Here is a 21,469-nt window from a genome sequence, read left to right as displayed (position 1 = left end):
GGATTGGGTTCCACTCCCCAGTAATTACATCCCCCCCCCCCCCCCCCCCAATTTACTGTCCTCTTATGTAGCCCTGCTTGGCTTATTGGTTTACAACCTACTGTCCCATTTCCTGGCGTCCTCCTCTTGTACCCCCCATCCGGCTTCGTCTTGGCTCTGGTATTGGCCCGACGTGCACAGGCGGGGCTAATATATTAATTTCACAATTAAACAAATCCAATTAATCACCTAGCCACAAAATAACCAACTAGGGCCATCATGGGGCAGTATGATAAATCTGCCCTGCTTACAGTCTCTAGAAATTCAGCAAGGTCTTTACAAATCCCTACAATGCTGTGAGTTCGGCCAATAGACCCATCAGTCTGGGATACTCTTCCATATTACGGGGGCTAAACATGCACCTAGAACATCCTTGGCTGAGACTGACTTAAAGGCGATCAACTCTTCTGGAGAGCAACTCCCCACCCTTTCCCCTCCGTTGCTTTTCTTCCGAGGATCGCTATTTCCTGGAAGTGATGCAGTGCGTTTTTGACACTCCTTGCATCCGCAGGTGTATCGCATGTTGGCGAGCGATATCTGTCCTAGTTTCATGGCCCGATAGCGCACTCTACTGTGTGAAATTGGCCTTAGGGCTTATTCACACGGGTGTGTCTTTCCTCAGTAGTTTGTGAGCCCAAACCGAGGGCAGACTATACAAGGAGAACGTATAATGGAAAGTTTTGCATTTCTTCCGTATTTTGGACCCGCTCCTGGTTTTGGCTCACAAAATACTGAGAAATGCACCAGTGTGAATAAGCCCTTAATTACAGATCTGCAGAGTTTCTTCTGCAGCTCCTACTTATTAATGTATATAGGCAGTGCAGATTACGTTTAATAGGTGCAGCTGGACTGACAGACTGACACACGGGATGGAATTACAGCAGAATTCTCGCGGAAAGTCCGCACACCATTCCGCCTGTGGCTCCTAATCCTGGGATTAGCCAGCAAAGTGGACGAGATTTTGCAAAAATCTTGTCCACACTCTGCCACCAATCCGCACGAAGACTGACATGCAGCGCAGAATTCGATTCTGCAGCATGTCAATTCTTTTCTCAGTTCTACCACGACCCCTCTCCTCCCTATGGGGAGAGAAAGCCGCAGTAGAATGCAGATGGCGAACCCGCGGCTAAAGCTGTGCTTGTCCTACGGAAATCTCATGGTTTTTCAGTGTGGTGATTCTGCTGAAATTCTGTCCCATGTGACCCCAGCCTTAGGACTCCCACACACTTATGTTTTTTTTTAATGCTACATTTTTGTGGGATTTGTGGGAAGCCAAATAATCTTGTAGATATGAAACCTTTTAATGGCTAACAAAAATACATGATGCCACAGCAAGCTTTCAGAGCTTCTATCGATCCTTCATCAGGCTAAAATAAAATCGCAATGCCCAAACTTGCGATGCATTTTTAACTTTAGAAAGTCCCATTCACATTAGCGTTAAAGAAAAACAAAAAAAGTGCAACTGTGCAGGGGCTCTTAGACCAATCTTGTCTATTGTATTACACTCGCACTACATTGAGACTCTTTTTAATTCATTGCTACTCTATTACATATGAATAAGTTACTTTTTAAGGGGACCCAATAGAGGGTTTCAGCTTATGGCAATGGCTATGGTGTGATTGGACACAATTTAACCCTAGTGGGCCCTCGAGCCCCCACCAGTGATTATCACTGTCAATACCCTGTGGGGATTAGGTAGTATGAAGATGGCAGCAGCATTCTTGCATAGCTGAAATCTGGGAACTGGAACCAGCAGGTCAGAAGTGCATCAGCACAGAAGTTCAACAGCAGGTAGTATAACTCACTCCCTGGGGCAAATTTTTTTTTTGTGTCTCGAAATCAGAGGGTTTTTCTCTTATGACCACAACTGTTTCACTGTTCTGATCATAAATTAGCTGATGTTGATTGCAGGAGAAAAGAGATGAGAGCTGAAAACTAAAGGTCCAATTACATGGCACACTAATTGTGCGCTCTAAACGCATGCAGTGAAAGAACTTGCAGTAGCAGACCAACTGTGATTTGATTTTTTTTTTTTTTTTTAAAGTCCGCTTGAATCGGCCTTTCTGAACAGGCAGTCCTTCATCTATGAACTGCCTGTTCACTGTGAATGGAAGTGGGTTGCCCGTAACTATCCCCGGCCTGGTCCGCCTTCACTCATTGAGCAATGATCACTACTGTGTGAAGTGGGACGACTCATGTAAAATGGGGCTTTAGCAATCAGTCCAGCTTCAGACAGATCTATTAACTCCTGGTCTGCAGTGTCTATATACAGAGTAACTGTGCAAAACTTTTAATTGAACCTTATCGCAAAAATAAATGTATTCTGGGGCTGACAATTAAGGCTGCCTGTCCACAGGCAATAATATGTGGGCGATAAATTGCCTGCGGATCACGCTCTGCAAAGCTTTCCATAGGGTTGCTATGGAAAGCGAAGTGTCGGCATCCATGAGTGGAGAATCCTAGGCTCACCAGAGAATCGCTATCTATCAGGTAGGCTCACCTCTGAGACCTTTCAGCGCCCCCCTCCTCCCCTGCAGCAGAATATCGCTAGTGATATTCCACCTCAGCTGTGGACAGGGGGCCTAAGTGCAAAAGAAAAAAGCCTTCAGAGGTGTCAGAATCTTAAAGGCCAATTTTAGCAAAATCACACTCTCCATTCATTGAATCTCTTAACCCTCTGCAATCCAATTTTGGATTCAGGGTTACCTAGGGGGCTTTCTCTTTCTTCCATTATACAATGGCGCCATCTGCTGGCTAGAGCCAGTACTGCAGTATGACATGCCGGAGAGGCCCCCGACAACAGAGGGGCCAGTAATCTACAGTAAGAATACCGTGCCGGACGTCTTCCAATGTCGCAGCTGTACAGCCTTCAATCAGAATGTCTTTAGATGTCAGACACTGGATTGGAAAGGGTTAATTTGCATAAATAACTGAGAATTTCAGTTTGAAACAAGCAATTTGCTCACAAAGGTCGATCTTCATGTCTGGGGGTTTTTACTATCCGTTACTTCTATTCCATTATGGAACATTTTTGATCATTAATTCCTAGACAGGAGCATAATTAACTGGTAAATAAGTTTCATTGTGCAACTTGGCCACTGGTGACCTTCGTTTCTTTATTTTCATGGTACATAATATTGGAAATGTTGCACAATGGTTTACATTTCCGTACTTTGGAGCCTGAATTATATGTATCAAATGCACAATTCTGCACTAACGTGGTGTACACATTGGGCAACTCAGTGCATTCCTGTGGTAGTGTTCAGCATGTGCTAGATGTTTGGAAGATCTGAAATCAATAACGTCTGTAGTGTTCTCTACCGGGTGTCTGGCAGCCCCTTATCTCCCTGTCCCTACAGAAATTATAATGTGCTGAAGCAGCATATTTGTATAGTTTCCTCTGCGGAGATCCCTTAAAGGGCATGTTCATAGGTGTCATGAATGCACACCAAATCTGCCATAACACAAGCCTAAGAGGATCTGCAGAAGGCGGCCAGCACGCTGGTTGCTGCTGCGGATCGATCAGTGGGTCCTGACATAGATAAGCTGGACTGGGGCCGATCCATGACCAAATCCTGCGCAGAATCTGAGTTAACATGCGCTCGTTATTCCCATGGATGGCGTGCCTTTTGGGTTTGTTTACCCTTTTTCTTGAAACAATGTTTTGTTTCTTTTGAGCAAGACAGAACCTGAAAAACAAACATTTAACGTAATTTTTATTGCTCTAATTAGCCTATTAATGGCGAGTTTTTCCCGTTACTCTGAAAATGACAAGGATATTACTGAAAGGAAACAGAAGTTTAGGTTGGTAGGCGACTTTTAAACAAAGGAAGACTTCTCCCTTATTTCTCTCATTTTTTCCAGAAGCTGTAAATGTCACTTGTTTTTCATGGGGGTTTGGTCGCTCGGTGCCATGTGTTCCTGCAGCGCTAGATAAGCATACATTTCCTCTTTAATAAGCCACCAAGAGATGATAAACGTATTGATGTCAGACTTGAAAGTGAACCTACAACAAGTACAGCGGGTTCTGCAGGGACAATCGCTCCTCAAATTTGGTAACTTTACAAAAAAAAACCGAATTTAGTACTTTGCCTTTAGTACTTCCAGTTTTTGTCTGTCTGCACATTGTGCACTCTTTAATCAGTATGTGTTAGCGGCTGTACTAAAAACTGGAGAAATAGAGGGTCGTTCTGTTCAAAGCGGACCTTAGGAGGAATGGATTGGCCGTGTATACGGGACCTTGTATGCCAGCTCTGATTCGTGTTGGTGCCTTAGAATATACACACTAGATTAAACTCTAAGGCTGAGTCCACACAGGGCGGATTCCCGACGGAAATCTCGCGGTTTGGCCGCAGCGAAAAACCGTGAGATTTCCGCCGGGAGAACCGCTGCCTCAAAACCTGCGGCGGTTTTGACGCGGCCTGGCCGCTCACTCTTCCACTGCGGCCGGCGCTTCCATAGAGGAGAGCGCGGCCGCAGCAGAAAAAAGAAAAAAAAATGAACCTGCTGCGGTCGGCAAGTCTGTGCCGCAGCGGCGGCTTCTGCCGACTTAGCCGCAGTGGATTTGCCGTCCTGTGTGGATGAGATTTCTGAGAAATCTTGTCCACATGGCTGGCTAATCCTGGGATTAGCGGCCGCATGTGGATTTGCCGCGGCGAAATTCCGCAAGGAACGTCTGCGGCAAATACGCCCCATGTGAACGCAGCCTAATAGTGTCTATGCGGTAAACTGTTCTGTTACCATATCTATGTAGCAAGCTCAGTTCTGCTACAATACCAATACTTATGTTGGTGCCATAGCTATGCCAAACTTGGTACTGTATCTATACTATAGCTCTATTCTAGTTTTTCTAATTTTTTTTTAATTTTTTTTTTTTTTTAACGATACTTTATTTAAAAATGTAGAAAAATAACCACAAACCCACTTTTCTCTGGATGCTTTTTGGCGCTATCGGGCACCCTCAGATGTAGCAGGTCAAGGGCACTTGATGGAGTACTGACCTTGTGGTTATTCTACATTTTTAATGTAAAGTATTACAACTTTTATTACAAAAACTTTTTATTATACACTATATACCAGTCAACTATAATATTCACTTCCTGTCATTGATTGTAAACTGGAATAACCTTGCTTATCCCTTGTACAATGGCACCTATTAGGGTGGGTAGTGGGGAATACAGTAGGTAGCAAGTGAATGATTAGTTCTTGAAACTCACTGTTGGAAGTGGGGTAAAATGGTCAAATATAAGGATCTAAGTGACTTTGACTAGGGAGAAATTGTCATTGTTTGACTGACTGGGTCAGAACATCTCAGAAAAAAAAGGTCTTATGGGATGTTGCAGTGTGCAGTACCTACCTACCTGCTCTCCTGTCAACCCTTGAAAGTGCCAACAATGGGCGCATGAGTATCAGAACTGCTCCATGTGGCAATGAAATAAGGTGCCCTGGTCCATATCACACTTGGACAGCTGGGTGCCTGGGAATCACCTACTTGAGGAAGAGATGGCCCTATGGGAGGACAGACCATCACCCTGCCTCCACTGGCTTAAGGCATATTGGCTATGCATTTCCCAAAACTTGTTCAAAAGGGTTTTTTCCAGGCAAAAACTACTGATGACCTAGCCACATTATGTCCTCAGTAGTTAATTGCCAGGGACATGCTGCGCAGGATACCTAGTGATCACCCAGATCACTGTCGGTTCAGCGCGTGGCATAGGAGACAGGAAAGGAATCTAGATTGCATTTGTGTCTCTGGACGTGTAACTGTAATAGTCCGTTTAGCTTGCATTGACTTCAATGGGAGTGAAGCGGGATAGACCACTTCCTCTCCTGTCTCTTATGATGCACTTCCAACCCCCTGTCTGGGCCAGGCGATCAGGTGATCGATGGGGTTCCCATGTGGCAGATCCCTGGTGATAAACTGTTGACCTATCCTACCAGAGTCATCAATAGTTATTGCCAAGAAAACCCCTTTAAATTAGAACAAGTTTTTTTGTTTTTTTTTAGGAATAAAAAGCCTCTGCTGTTTTACATATTTACATAGTTGGTATAATGCCTTAAGTGTGAGAATTCTTTTAGTTTGCATTTCCATGGTGACCCGTACAAAGATGGTAGATAAGCTGTTGGCTTGCAGTAGAAATCTATTTCTGCTGTGGATGTAGCAGTTCTTGCTATTTAAAACTCTATCATTTGGGAATCTTCCCATCTGCTGGGTATTTTTCATGCTTGAGTATTTACAGAACATTCGCTCTGCTCATAAAGGCCTCTACATTTCCAGGTGAACACTGCTATCTTGTGGCTGCCGTGCGGAAACCTCCTTGTATATTCTCTTCGGCTGTGGGAACCTTGAGGAGATGGGATTTTCACATTATTCTGTTTGTGTATACTTTAACTATAGTTAAATAAGTTATTTGGCAATTTTTTTAACTTTTAAATTTTTTTATTTATTTTTTACATTCCTTTTTAGTATAAAATCAGTTTTTAGGAGAATCTTTAGAGTTGCATGATCAGCAGTTTTAATATACAGCCCGCCAAACTGATCTACAGCAGCTTCCCCGTAGGGTCACACCTGCTAATAATGGATATTAGATTTGTGGACATTCTATGGCCTTTTTAGAAAGATTTTGTGCACAAATGTTGAATCACTTACAGCATAAAAACTGAACTGCTTCAGCAGACCTCGCGACAAGGAACCGTTTACTAGAAGGCTAAGGCTGTACACGTACCTCATGGCTTGATCGATTACTATTGGCATGCAGTTTGTAATGTAAACCGTTATTGCAGATTACAAAAAAGAGCCAATTTTGCATTTTGACGATCATATTTGTGTTGAGCAGATAAAATTAGTTACTACTAGAGATGAGCAAGCGTACTCAGGAAAAGCACTACTCGCTCGAGTAATTTGCTTTATCCGAGTATCTCCCTGCTCGTCCCTGAAGATTCGGGTGCCGCTGTGGCTGACAGGTGAGTCGCAGGGGAGAGCGGGCGGGAGAGAGGGAGAGAAAGATCTCCCCTCCGTTCCTCCCCGCTCTCCCCTGCAGCTCCCCGCTCCGTGCCGGCACCCGAATCTTCAGGGACGAGCACAGCGATACTCGGATAAAGCAAATTACTCGAGCGAGTAGTGCTTATCCGAGTACGCTCGCTCATCTCTAGTTACTACTTATCAATTTTTATTTCAGTAACGTGACATTTAGTAAAAATTTGTTGACCGGTGTTAGTGATTAGCTGTCACTATTCCAATGCCAACATGTCCTGCAGGATCCTATTAACTTTAAAGGGGTTTTCCAGTGCACCATAATTTACGCCAGTTTGTCCTGTCAGTCGGGGGTGTAACTGTAGGGGATGTGGTGGCACCCGGGCCCAGGAGCCTTAGGGGGCCCATAAGGCCTCTCCTCCATATACGGAGCCCAGTACTATGAATAAAGCATTATAGTTGGGGGCCCCATTACGGATTTTGCATTGGAGCCCAGGAGCTTCATGTTACGCCTCTGCTGACAGACATGGTATAGGACGAAAGTTCACAATATCTTGTGCAAGAAGTGTGCTGACACTTGCACCCGTTTAATACCAGGAAGCCATCACAACTGCTTTGCTAAACCTGCACAGGCAAGTTGTGTGTATTTTATTGAAAAAAAAACTTTACAATTGGCTTTAATCATAGCTTATTTGGTTGCTGGACAACATCCATTCAATAGCCGTCACTGTAGTAAAGTAACAAACTGATCAGTGCTTACCTCTGCGCCAGGATCCTGCACTGCAGTCCCGCTGTGGTCCCGATGTCTTTTGTGATAGCTGACATTGTCAAGTCAGATGATTGCAGCTCGTCTTCCTAGCATCTCACGTTCTGAGACCCAAACTGTAATACTGAAGCCTCCGATTGACTCCAGCAGTCGCACGACTTCTGGTGAAGTCCGTTGTCTCAACAGACACTGGGACCACAGTGGGGCTGCAGCCCTGAATCCCAGTGGCAGGGAAGGAGGGTAAGTACTGATCAATAGCACTCGCCGTCCTAAAACAAACTGAAGTGATGTTGTCCAGTAACCAGAGAACCCTTTGAGCGTTTTTTTTTTTTTGGTGGGGGTGTAGGGGAAGTGCCTCTGTCTGCATGTGTTACACTGCAGTAAAGCTGCCCAGTCCCATTCTCTGCTCATTTTGTCAGCTGTCTGCAGCCCTTATTTCTGCTCTGTTAAAAGCAAATCTAAGGCTGTTCCTAAACCTAAATGGCTGTTCGGAGCGTGCATGTGTAAGGGGGTGTTGCGTGCATTCATCCAAAGTGTGCCTATGACAGACTCTCCTCTATTCTGAATTTGGAGCAAACTGACTTGTTGCCCAGGAACGAGAGGAACAGATATTGAAATCCAACTTGCCCAATCCTGATCTCATCCGACATTTGCCATTGGAAGGCCACCATGTCAGTTCAGCCAATTGAAATACAATGTGTATGGCCAGTCTATATAAAAAATAATAAACGTATTTAGGACAAAATGAATAAACCTGCAAAAGCAATGATGTCTTTGAGCGTTCAGGAGCGAGATCAGGGTGGCGGACTGATGGGATAGAGCAGCTTGTATGATAAAATACAATGTACTAATGTATCCAAAAGGGTCATAACTTTTTAGAATGGAGTTCTGATATTTTTGATGGCTATACTATGCCACTTTCCATCAAGGACACTTGAACGGAAACAAAGTAAAGCTACTTGGACCAGAGCCCCATTGTATTGGAGCGTGATATTGGCTAGTCGTAGTACTGTAGATTATCATGTTTCTTTACCGTAGTCTGATATATATCTATTTATTATAGCTGGGTGAACCTGCCTTATCGCAGTGAACAGCACTCTATTTTCCATTTGTGTGCTGTGTAATCTTCTCACAACTGGCTTAGCAGCTACTTGAACAGCTACAATGTGGTGTTATGCTTTTTATATTACTATACTCCAAAATGTTTACACTGCTTTTAAGAGATCCCATTTTTGCTGTTCACTTCGCTTTGATTTCAAGTGGATACAGCCATTCAGATCTAGATGCACTATGGAAATCCTAAACCGCACACAGCGTAGACTGGAAGCTCTTAATACCCACAATAGATGTTTACCGCCCAGCGCCACTACCACTGCCAAACTATTGTAAGACCTCTGCAGCACAGGAAACTGGCGCATGATTCATATGAGCGGTAACTGCTTTTTACAATGGGATCTCTTTGTTTTAAAACATGTCACAAGGCACTTCCTCTGCTTTGGAAAGTATTGTGCCTTGCCCTTTTTTTTTTTTGCTTCAATTCCGTCCATAAGTTTAGATATTTGTCATTAGTTGCTCAAAGTTTTGAAGTTTTATCACAAGGAAGACTTTCTCTTTGTCCAGCCTTGACGCTTTTATCTCTGACAGACACATTTTCAAGCATCTTGATAGTCTTGTTCTCCAGAGCGCGTTCCCGTTTTAGTACATGAGCGTCGGTTCTAACGGTTCTGTTCTGTGCAGTTGCAGAGCGCGGAGGAGGAGCCTCATCAACTTCCACCCATATCTCTCTTGGCGTTGGAAAAAATAGGCAAAGGTAAGGCATTCTGGTTTCTAATAACTTTATATATAATATATCCTTATGTTTGTGCCTTCTCTACGTAATTCTAGAGCAGACTTTGTCTGTAAAGCAGAACTATGAACTGCTGCTGTCAGCCGTTACATGCCCATAAACCGCCAGACTGTCTGTGCCCGGGTCACAGAGCATGCCCACAACGTTAACTCCTAGAAATGAGTCTGATGCTTTACAACCCGCAACCTAGACATAAGTAATCTAAGTCTTTGAAGCTCATGTAAAATATACAGTCAAGTAAAAACATTGGGCCTCGTTGATCAAAATTGCTACAGGCAGTAAAGACTTTATATATTTTTATTTTTACATTTTTTTTAAAGACCATTTATGATAAATGAGGTGTCTAAATTTGAATAGTCATGGACAAAAACAAAAATGTTCTCGTTAACTTTGGTTGTTTCCTAGTAAGTACAGTCAGGTGACTGCTAAAACCGTTCTTCAAACACAACTACTTCTGATGATTCAGGACTGACCTAATCTTATCTTTCAGATAATCTGCTGAGGACTGCTAGCCAGCATTCTGATAGTAGTGGGTTTGCTGAAGATACATCTGGTGACTGTCTGACAAATCCCCTTCCGGTAAGAGTTCATCATGTGTTTTTTTTTGTTTTTTTTTTAAGGGAATGTGTCATATGAAAATGACCGATAATCTAAAGCACATTTTTCCCTTTCAATTTTTTATTTTTGAAGAATTTTCGATAAGTTTTTTTTTGTTTTCTAGAATTTATAGACTTTTTCACTCCATAAGGGTGCCTACCCACTAGCGATATATATATATATATATATATATATATATATATATATATATATATATATATATATATATATATATATATATATATATATAATTTTTTTTTTTTTTTCTTGCGATGCGAGAGCGATAATTATGAAACCAATGACTTCAATGGTTTCCTATTCATTTGCAGTCTTTTCTGTGTTTTTTAAATTATTCTTGCGTCTTGCAGCGTAGAGTAAAGAAATCTGATATCGCTCAGTATTTTCAGTGGGACAGCATTAGGGTCGGCCCCATTGAAAACATAGGGAGTACATCGAAGACTTCTGCCACAGCTGTGACAGCTATGGCAGAGAATTCCTTCGTCCCCACAGGGATGAAGGAATCCTCTGCCACAGTTGTCGCAGTAGTCAGTAATTCTATCCCATTGATTTCAATGGGGCTGACACTGCTGCTGCCCCATTGAAAGCAAGGCAACCCCTGCAGTAATGATTTTCAGGGAAGGGCTTGAAATATAAGCCCTTCTCCTGAAAATCAGCCCTAGCTGTAAAAAAAAAATTGTCTAGAAGAGCCTTCTGGCACTTCTCACAGCAGTCTTATGTACTGGGATTGAAAAAATCCCTGCCCCAGAAAACGCTGGTCTCGTTGGCTGAGTGCTCAGCCATTGAATGACAGCTGAACACTGCCTGTGATTTGGCTGAGTGCTCAGCCTATGAGAACAGCGCTTTCTGGGGGATAAGTTTTCAAGCCCCGGCCTCCAGAACACAGATGATTGCCGTGCTGGAGAAGAGCTGTACGACTCTTCTAGGTGAGTATCATTTTATTTTATTTTTTTTAAATCGGCAATGGGATAGCATCACTGACTTCTGCCACAGCCGTGGCAGAAGTCCGCGATGTACGCCCTGTGTTTTCAATGGGGCTGGCACTACTGACGCTGACTCCATTGAAAACAATGAGCGATATCAAAGCGTTTTCTCTGAACTGTGAGGCACTCTCTTGCATCACTAGGGGAAAAAAAATTCGTTAGTGGGTAGGCACCGTTAATAGTGCATCTTTCACACTGACCACAGAGCCTAGTGATAGCCTGATACTTCCTGATCTCCAGTGAAAACTTTGCAGTAGACTTCTTGTTAAGAACTCTTTTGCATGGAATGACCTGATGGGTGAAGATGCCTGATGGGCCATGCCAGCTACAATCCATTAATGTGCTTTTACACAGGAATGAACATCGCTCAGTGAATGGAGGTGGAGTGGGCTGAGGATTGTGCTGGCCATCCCACTTCCATTCACAATAAATAGCTATTCTTAAGCGAACTGGTTTTTAAACCAGCCGATCCGTTATTCAGTTTTCTGCATGCGGAAACTTAATGATTCTCATTCAGCATTCAATCGGTGTATGCATTTACACTGAACGCTTTATCTGCCTGTGTAGAAGGGTCCTACCATCACATGCAGTACTACACAGCTATATGTGGATAACAGGACTCCGCAGTGACTATCTGCTCTCCTTCTGTGCAAAATTACCTCTACACAGAGCTTGTCTGCATCACAGAAGGGGAAATAAAAAAAATTAAAAAATCACAGAAAACGGCCGTTACTTACTGAGTGAGGAGTGCATATAGATGCATCCTCTCACCATGCAGGTAGCTTACTACCAAATGGAGGAGCCAATAACACCTGTGAGGGCACCGATAAAACAACCACTCACACTGCCTCATGATAATGAGGGGGGTGGATGCTTGGCATACACCAGCACATGGTGGATACAGGGTGCCAGACCATTCTGATATATGTAGTTCACCATGCAGACCAGCAACCTATTAATGACGCCATGATAATTCGGCGGGTTGCCCTGCATTTCCGTCAGTGAACCACATTGGTACTGCCACCCTGGGCTCCCCCTGGAGTCTTAATGCCACACTGCATGTGAATGATAGATAGTTAATGCAAGGCATTGGTTGGATTTTGGCCAAGATACATGAGCCCACTAACCACTTCACGGTTCCTTGCGTTGTAGTGGGTCCCTACAGTAATATAAATGCATCACAGAAGGGGAAATAAAAAACCAAAAACAATCACAGAAAATGGCCGTTACTTACTGAGTGAGGAGTGCATATAGATGCATCCTCCTCTCACCATGCAGGTAGCTGACTACCAAATGGAGGAGCCAATAACACCTGTGCAGGACACCGATAAAACACCCACACACACTGCCTCCTGATAATGAGGGGGGTGGCTGCTTGGTGTATACTCCCACACATAGTGGATACAGGGTGCCAGACCATTCTGATACATGTAGTTCACCATGCAGACCAGCAACCTATTAATGACGCAGAGCATGTCTAGAGCAATCTTCCCTACAAGTCAGTGGGGACTTGCCAATTTAGGGCGCCTGCACGCGAGCGGAAATTCCGCCGCTGGAAGCCTGCATAGGATTGCGTTAACAAACGCAATCCTATGCAGACGGCCGCAGTTTGGCCGCGCAAAATCTTGCGTGGCAAACAAACCGCGGCATGCTCTATTTCTGTGCGGGGCTCGCAGAGCCCCGCACAGAAACATCACTCACACGCCGCTGGCTCCGGTCTGCGCATGCGCCGGCTGCCCGGCAAGCCGGCAAATCAAACAGCCGGGGGCGCGGGTAAGTACGCGCCGCTCTCTGCAGGCGCTCGGGTCGGGTCCCGCGGTGAGAATCCTCGCCACCGGATCCGGCCTGCCCGTCTGCAGGCAGCCTTAGGTAGCAGTTGACTTTTAGAATATGGTTACAGTATGACACAAATCTTGTCGATGTTTAGAATGTAAATATAATAAAATATGGTATTGGGGCAGTACCTAATTGCTTTTCTCTTTGGGTGAAGGTTGATTTTCTTCATCAGAGACTCGCCAGCCTTTCTATGTAGGTGTTTGTTGCTTTTCTTGGCTCATTTCCTGTGGCCTTTTAGAATGAAGACTGTAGGAGAATTGACCTAGTTTTTGTCATATGTGCAGAAAATTACTTTTAAAAATTACATTTTTTACATATTTGTGACACACTTTCCCAATTTCCTTCCTTAAAGCTCCACCCCACCCAAAAAAATTCCTCGCCTTCAGTTAGATGGCCTCACTGTTCTCTTGTAAGTTTTAAATCATCATCAGAAAGAGAGAAGCTACAAAAATACTAGTTCAAATCTTAAATGACTAAGATCTGTGTACAAAAGTAATTACAAAAATATATATATTTTTTGCTTTTGAAATGGGTTTGCATGTTCTTTAAAACGATGATGCTTTTATTGTAGGGCTAGTCAGCTTTGTCTTATTGTGAATGCTGTAAACCTTTGCAGTTCAGACTTTAATCTTCCAATCTCCTATTTATGTGTTTCATTGTCAGGTCCAAGAATCCTTGCAGGCAATGGGAAGTAGTGCAGACAGCTATGATAGTGAAACCACTGTAACCTCCACAGCAGAAGACTTAAGGACTCCACGAGCATTTGATCAAAGGGAATCCATTGACCTTGATGAGGATTTCCTGACTCCCATTGGCTTGGAAAGAAGTGCCTTCTTTGGCGAAAAAGATGACGGTACGCCTATAAAGGTTGACCTTCAAAGTAATCAACATGAGGAGCTAAAGTCTAGTGAAGACCTTAACTTTGCAGTAGATGATACTCAAGGCCTAAGTGAAGAAGACTTGGATTTGCAACACGAATGTACGGGTGATAGCGAGTTGGAAACCAACAGTGAATATGAATCCATTGCTTACACCACTCATCACATATCTGAGGCATTGGACAGTTTTCCTGAGTATGATAGGTTTCCTGGTTTGGGTAGTCCAGATTCTCGTTCCCTGGATCGTGTTAATGTGGCATTACAGCGGGCACAAAAGAAAATATTTGGTTCAGAGACGACAGAATCCAGAACGGGCCGTAGCATGATCACGTCAAAAGACCTGATGAAACGGAGGCACAAGTTTTCAAACTCTGGGTACCCACTGAGAAGGACTCAATCCTTGCCCACTCCATTACTAAGTCCTGTAAGAGTAGTTTCCAAAGTAAATATTGTCTTAAATTCCGGGAAGGCGACGGTGTGCAGCCCTCCATCCTTTTCGTACAAATATACACCAGAGGAGGATGAATTATCTGAACAAGCAGAGGAACTTAACACTACAAGTAAATCTACACTTTTCAGGCATCCTGTTTCTGACACAAGAGATGTCCATAGAAGCGGCTTGGGACGAGTCACAGAAGATCCGATTCGCAGACCACAATCGTGTAATGCCCATATCTCATCCCACAGGTCACAGTCTTCCTGCTCCCTTCATTCTTTACAGTCCGATTGGCATGAAAGGCCGCTGTGTGAACATGCAAGAGCCTGGAGCACGCACAGCGTCCCAAACTTTTCTGGCGCATCATGTAGCTCTCTGGTATCACCGTTTTCTTGTCCACTTACTCAGAGGTTTGGCTATGGACCTCTTCACCGATCGTGTTCTGGGTGCTCTTTACCTATAAACTCTCCGCCATCCACTACTGAAATGCAACTTCGCAGAGTACTACATGATATAAGAAGCTCACTTCAAAATCTTTCACAGGTAAGGTAGGACATTGACCCAGGCGGGTGGGAAGAAGTCGAACAGTGAGACTGACTTCAGACTTTTGGCCTTTTGTTCAGTCTTCTCTATTTGGGTCGCGTAAGGATAGTTTCAAACGTTTCCTGTATTGAGGAAAACTAAACTGGAAGTTTCTATTTTCGTCTCCCCATTGGAGAATATTTTTATGAATGTGTTATTTCTGACTTCCTTTAAATAAACACTTTCAGAATGATAGTGAGGACCACACAAGGGACTATAAGACACAGAAGAAATAGCTTTGTATGTAATGATTCTCATCTGAAGTTTATTGCAACCCCTCAAATTGAATATATTAGATACAGTAATCTAAAACCTTCTATATAGAGGCCTCTGACGTACTAGGAATGCTAATGGAATATTTTGGCAATTCTAATATGTAACCTTTCTGAAGTAATGTACAGTAGTGAGCAAAAGTTTGAGGCAGTTGTGGGAAAAATGCTGCAAAGGAAGAACAATTTCAAAAACAGTGTAAATAGTGTTTTGTTGTGTTTTTTTTTTTTTTTTTTTTTTGTCAACAAAATCCAACGAGAATAAAAGAGAACATCAAATCCATATTTGGTGTGACTACCCTTTGCCTTCAAAACTGCATTAATTCTTCTAGGTACACTTGCACAGGGTTTTTGAAGGAACTCGTAAGAGGTTGTTCCAAACATCTTGGCGAACTAATCTGATGATCTGTGGATGTAATGTGCTCAATTCCTTCTGTTGGCCCATTTAGACACAACGAGAATGGCTTTTAAGTGATTCTCGTTGCATCTAAATGCTCTAACGTCGTGCACTTTTCATGCAAGAGTCGTTTTATCACCAAGTTTTTTTGAATTGCGTGATCAGCTGTCATCAGCGCTGCTGGCTGTTATCACAGCTGGCTGGGCTGCGCTGATAAAACTCTCTGTGCCTGTGTCCTGCTATGAATTCAAGGCAGTGCAGGGGCTGTAAGCCTGCAGAAAAGCCCATTCTTATGCAAAACAGCTGTATTCTATTAGTGGCTGCAGCTGTGTGCCGCTGCATAACTGTATAGTAGCTACTATAAGGTATGCAAAGATGATTGCTCAAAACTGTCACTCAAACTGTCTGAACAACTTTTGAGCAAACCTCTGACAGTGTAAATGGCGTCTTACTCTTCATATAATCCAAGATTGACTCTGAGATCAAACCTCTATGGGGGCCGTGTCACTTCCAGGGCTCCTTGTTCTTTACTCTGAAGATGGTTCTTAATGACATGGACTATATATTTGGGGTTGTTGTCCTGCTGCAGAATAATTTTGGAGCCCATCAGATGCCTCTCTGATATTTCATGATGGATAAGCCCCGCTCAGTATTGACAGCATTCTGACTTTGCAGCACATTTCTAAACATGCCCTACAGTAGTGTATACAATAGTAATCTATCTGGGCTCTGTAAGTAAATCTGCTTCACTTTTGTAAATTAAATACCTAGTAGATGACTACATTTTAACATCCCCGTATATATTTTTTCTTTAGCATCCTGTGCTGCGTGGGCATGACTTGACTGCTGGTGCTTATAGCCAGAAATCATCGATTCTGTCTCTTTACGAAGTGAGTTCTTTCTTTCTCGTACTTCATAGAACTAATCAGAATGTAGGAGTTGTACAATTAAACACTTTTTATATTTGTTCTTCAGAACACATTCCAGGAGCTGCAGATCATGAGGCGAAGCTTAAATTTATTCCGTAGCCAAATGATGGACTTGGAACTAAACATGTTACGACAGCAAACTATGGTTTATCAGCATCTAACTGAAGAGGAGAGGTGAGTAGGTCACCGAATATAGCAAGCCCTCCTAAAATGGATAAGGGGTAGAGCCAAAAATAGGTGGAGTGGTGCACCCCTGAAGTAGAAGTGGGGCCTAAGATTTAGTATAGAGGCCATGAGGGATTGAAGACGAAACATGTTGTGGTGGTGTGTGCCTAGCAGATGGACACCTCATTAGCTTGGGCATGAATGGCACAAGTATAAGGGTTAAGGAATGCTTGTAACTTGCAGCACTTCGGACTGAAGATTACTAAGAAGGTGGCGGAGAGATAAATATAGTTTAACATCTCCTTTATTAATTTTATAAAGAAACCAGCATTAAAGTGCGTTTTGGGGCGTTTCAGTTGTGCTGGGGTCAATACTAGTAAAAGTACAAGACAGGGAAGGTATAAGAAGCTGAGCTACAAATAAGCAATTGGACAAGGCAAACTAGAATGAACTTATTTGCTTTGGAAACTACATGTCTCGTAGCGGTACAGTGTAACCATGTAGGGTTCTGTGGATGTCGTATAATGACTCAGTACATCCTGAAGCTTGTATGGAGCCATCATATGACTCTTCTACAAGGGTATGGCTGACTTATCATGCACTTTTTTTTTTTTTTATAAGGTAAACTAATGGATCCAAGAGTAAATTTGCTAATGTATTCTGTTTAGGTATGAAGCGGATCAGCTGCAAGGTCTGAGGAACTCTGTACGAGTAGAGCTGCAGGAGTTGGAGCTACAGCTGGATGAACGGCTTCTGACACTGGGAGAACAGCTTCGAAGTTTTCATGTTTCCTCTCCTTTCCAACGTCAAGCAGCAATGGTGCATCTTTTAATACTTTGTATTTATAATGTTCTCCTAGAAAATATTTAAACAATTGATATTAAATGATGCTTTCTGTATAGGGAATGTATGGTGCAAGAGGAAGTACAGACAGCCTGGTATTCTCTCCTCCGTTGAACGTCATGGAGCCAGTAAGACTTTCTTTTTCTCCACTCCTATTTTCTAACTTACTTTAAGGAGTTTCCAGCTCTTAGACATTTTAAAATTATTTTTATCTGCAGGATAGATCAGTAGTTGATAGGCAGGGGTTTACATTTCCAAGACCCCCTGCCCATCAGCTGTTTGCCAGGCCACTCAGTGTGTATTGAGCTTGAGGCAGATAAATGTACACGTTGCATCGACCCGAGCTGGTGTTGCAGACACTCTTTTCAGAGGTCTGGTGAGCAGCTGATCTGCAAGGGTCCCAAGCGGCCCACTCCCACTGGTCAGTTTATTCACCTATCCTGAGAGCTTCTCGCAGTGGATTCCAGATGTAAGCCAGGCCATGACCCTGCGCGCTGCTGCATAATTGTAATGCATTTCACTGCCACAGGCGGTCATTCGCACTAACTTTTTTTTTTTTATTTATTTTTTTTATTTTGCCACGCTGTCGCTTAGCGATGATGCAGGTACTTGCAACCCTTACGCTATGTAATTGCATAATGGCTGTGTTTTATATCTGTGAGCCTAGAGCACAATGGATAGGAAATATCCACGGCGAAATAAAACCTGCTGCGTTCTAGTTTCCATGAGCGGATTACACAATTCCGACCTGCTAATGTGAGCGGGATTGTGTAATCCAATGCATTTGATTGAGCAGCATATTACCGCAGATCTAACTATATCGCAGAATCCGCAATTCAAATCTGGTCATGTAAGACCAGCCTTACAAATATATGTAAATTAAGCGCTTATTCTGCATTTTATGTAACTGCTTGATCACTGGGTCAACCAACTTGTACACTTGGTGGTATATTTTAGTTACCCAAATGTTGACCCAGTTTTGACCTGACCTCCTTGCCCATGCTATACAGTAATACTTGTATATATTTGCATGTAAAAAAAGCTTAATCGATGGTGCCTTGTTTCTCCTGTATAGGTGAATGAGCTGATTCGAGAGCAGAGCCACCTGAAATCAGAGCTAGGCTTAGAAGAGCCAAGACTGGAACACGGAGTTGATCGTTGTGAATCTGTGTTATCCCAAGCACCTTCGGAGTCCTCCTCTGTCGGCTCCAGTGCATTTAATAAACATAGGAGAGGTCCACTAAAGTCGTCTGACTCTGTTGATAAACTAAAAAACCAAACTCCACCAGGAAAAGCTGTATATCGTGCTACTGTAGCCTTGACTCCAAGTCCTCCGACCAGGGCTGGACCCAGTCAGAATTTTGCAGATGACCCACCAGAAGAACAGGGAAGCTTAAAATTGGAGTCAACAGAAAACAGACACTCTGAATTTTATTCTCCAGTTCCTGAAGCAAGTTCACATTGGAGTCCTGAAGAAAATCAAGAATTGCAACAAGTAATTCGGGAGGCAAGTTACCGCTTTTCATACATACATTTCAAATTAATCCATGTCAATGCACCTAAAGAGGTCCCATCAAAATAAGTTTATCCCATATTCACAAGATAGTCTAACTAGCTGATCTCCTCCAATCATGAGCATGAGGGGTTCCAAAGCTCCCGGCGGGAATGGAACGTGATGAAGAAAATCGAAAAAACTAGGACTCTGGTGCAACCTTTTGACTATATAATAGTGAGTGGTATATGAAGAAAGGGGGAAAAAAAGATTGCTGCTTTATTTTAGAGGCAGCAAATTAAAGCATTTGTTTTTTTCATATAACATTGACTTTATTATTTAGGCAAACAAACAGGTTGCACCAGATTCCCCCCCCCAAGTTTACTCGATGTTGACACGCTAACTTGACCATTGGTTGACCAACGTACTAGGCTGACAGCACCTCTCAAAAACCCAGCGCTCCAGTGCACCACCCATAACTGGTTTCCTCTTCTGGGATGCTTTGCCCATATTCTAGTACTTTTTAATCTTCCCCAAAACACATGACTGGAGTGATTGCCGAGCATGTGCACTGCCTTTCCATTCATCCCAAAGGGATAGCAGAGGTCCAACACTTGACTTTGGCAGTCCCATTAGTGTGCTCCACTGTTGCTCATTCATATGGGAAGCTTCTTATGATTAGCAAGGTCTGACCCCCCTACCAGTAAGCTTGTTATCACCTATATTGTGGATGGAGAAGATCTACTTTTTGGGGACAACCCTTTGTAGTACTTGCCAACTTTTCTAGTGATTGATCTTGCATTTTTGATAAGCTCATCTATAGCTTAACTCACACGAGGGATAGCAGTGTTTTTATAGTCCATCGAGAATAAAGAAAACCCTCTGAACTGCACGTTTTTAATATTTCCAGTCTTGTAACAATAGTTTTTATAAAAGTTATTTACTTGGCAATATGCAAAACCAACTTGCTCGGAGATGGTGGGAGTATGATCTGCATTTTTCCTAGTGGAACAATGTGTAACACAGTTGACATTTTTGTTCTCCACTAATTTGAATCTACATACAATCCTGAATAGTACGTGACAGAAGAAATGTCTAACTTGTTAGTACTACATTGTTGCCTTGTTTCTGCTGTGGTTGAAACAGTGTCTTTATTCTTCCTCCAAATCATGTGTCCATGTTTGGGTGGCATGCATGACTGTAACGAGTGACCGGGGCGCTGCCTACTCTGTACGCATACTCGAGGTCGTAGACTAGAATCCTACTTGGAATCATTTATTAATATCCGTGCTGCCTTAGCATCATTGTGGAACCTGGAGGCCCAAAGTATCACGCAGGTTGGCTTTTCACCTGCCCAAACCTTTAACCAGACTTTTTTACTGCCACAGCAGTTGAGATGGGGCTTGCACTAAACAATCAGCAGTCATTATCTTACGTCTTACCCCCCCCTCCCCCCGGAAGCCTGATGCTGGGCAACTTACTTTGAATTTATATTATATTTTTATTTTAAGCCATGGATAGAAAGCAATGCCAAATCTTAGGCTCCACTTCTCTCAGAGCATTGGCTCTGTGAGTTGGACGAGTTGATCTCTGTAGATTTCTTTCTGGAAAATGCTACAAAAATATTTCAAGTTTGTGTAAAACAAAGATTGGGTCAAAGAAAACTCTACAGTATGTGCAAACAATACACACGAGATATTTCTGTGGCCTAGCAGTTTAGCGGTGGTGTTTGGCTTGGATAACTTTGACTAAAGTCGTAGAAGAGTTGATCCGTAAACTCAATGTCCTGGAGACACTGGTGCATCCACCAATAACTGTATACACTTCGCTAGTTGTTCCAGTCTTGTCTTTTTTTTGTTTTGTTTTGTTTTGTTTTTACTGATCAGATTAGCGCTCCCTCGTGATTGTACTCTGCAATTCTACATTTATTCACTTGTCCTCTAGTAATCATTCCCATGTACCATTTTAACTGCTACATACAGGGAGTGTTAATATTTTTGTATTGGGTTACATAATGCAGATTTAATGCCACAGAAGTGCACATTCTGTGCCTCAAATCTGCACTTAGTGCTATTCTGTGCATAGAGGTCATCAATAGGTGTTTGGTGTTTGCTTATTTATTTTTTTATGGTGTGCTTTAGAATCGGAGGACATGGCCATGACAGAATTATTACCCATTGATAGAAGTTCTAAAACTGGTTGTGTTTTTTTTTTTTAAAGATTAAAGAAGCTATTGTCGTAGACATTCGACGAGAAATAGTAAGTGGACTACTAGCAGCTGTATCTTCTCCGGTGCGGTCAATGGATGGAAAAAATGATGGGAGGATTTAAAAGGTAAGTTATAAGCCCGCTGAATCACTTTAAGAAAACAAATCAATTCTACATTAAAGACCTGTATCCATGAGATGGGTGATGATGAC

At 42.8% G+C, this 21,469-nt stretch overlaps 1 protein-coding gene across 2 annotated transcripts in view; it reads left to right on the top strand.

Moving 5' to 3' along the window:
- The window catches only part of ITPRID2 (ITPR interacting domain containing 2), a 109,655-nt gene that overhangs the window by 84,369 nt on the left and 3,817 nt on the right, over positions 1–21,469 (top strand). For both annotated transcript variants that reach the window (XM_066575758.1, XM_066575757.1), the window contains 9 exons: positions 9,516–9,588; positions 10,115–10,203; positions 13,722–14,915; positions 16,436–16,510; positions 16,596–16,723; positions 17,383–17,533; positions 17,617–17,685; positions 18,633–19,064; positions 21,270–21,383. In XM_066575758.1, coding sequence (XP_066431855.1) covers positions 9,516–9,588; positions 10,115–10,203; positions 13,722–14,915; positions 16,436–16,510; positions 16,596–16,723; positions 17,383–17,533; positions 17,617–17,685; positions 18,633–19,064; positions 21,270–21,380 — 2,322 coding nt within the window. In that variant the 3' untranslated portion in view covers positions 21,381–21,383. The remainder of the gene's footprint in view (positions 1–9,515; positions 9,589–10,114; positions 10,204–13,721; positions 14,916–16,435; positions 16,511–16,595; positions 16,724–17,382; positions 17,534–17,616; positions 17,686–18,632; positions 19,065–21,269; positions 21,384–21,469) is intronic.

The sequence above is a fragment of the Eleutherodactylus coqui genome, chromosome 8, assembly GCF_035609145.1.
Source record: "Eleutherodactylus coqui strain aEleCoq1 chromosome 8, aEleCoq1.hap1, whole genome shotgun sequence".
NCBI classification, from domain to species: domain Eukaryota; kingdom Metazoa; phylum Chordata; class Amphibia; order Anura; family Eleutherodactylidae; genus Eleutherodactylus; species Eleutherodactylus coqui.
This window is presented reverse-complemented; position numbering and strand designations above follow the sequence as displayed.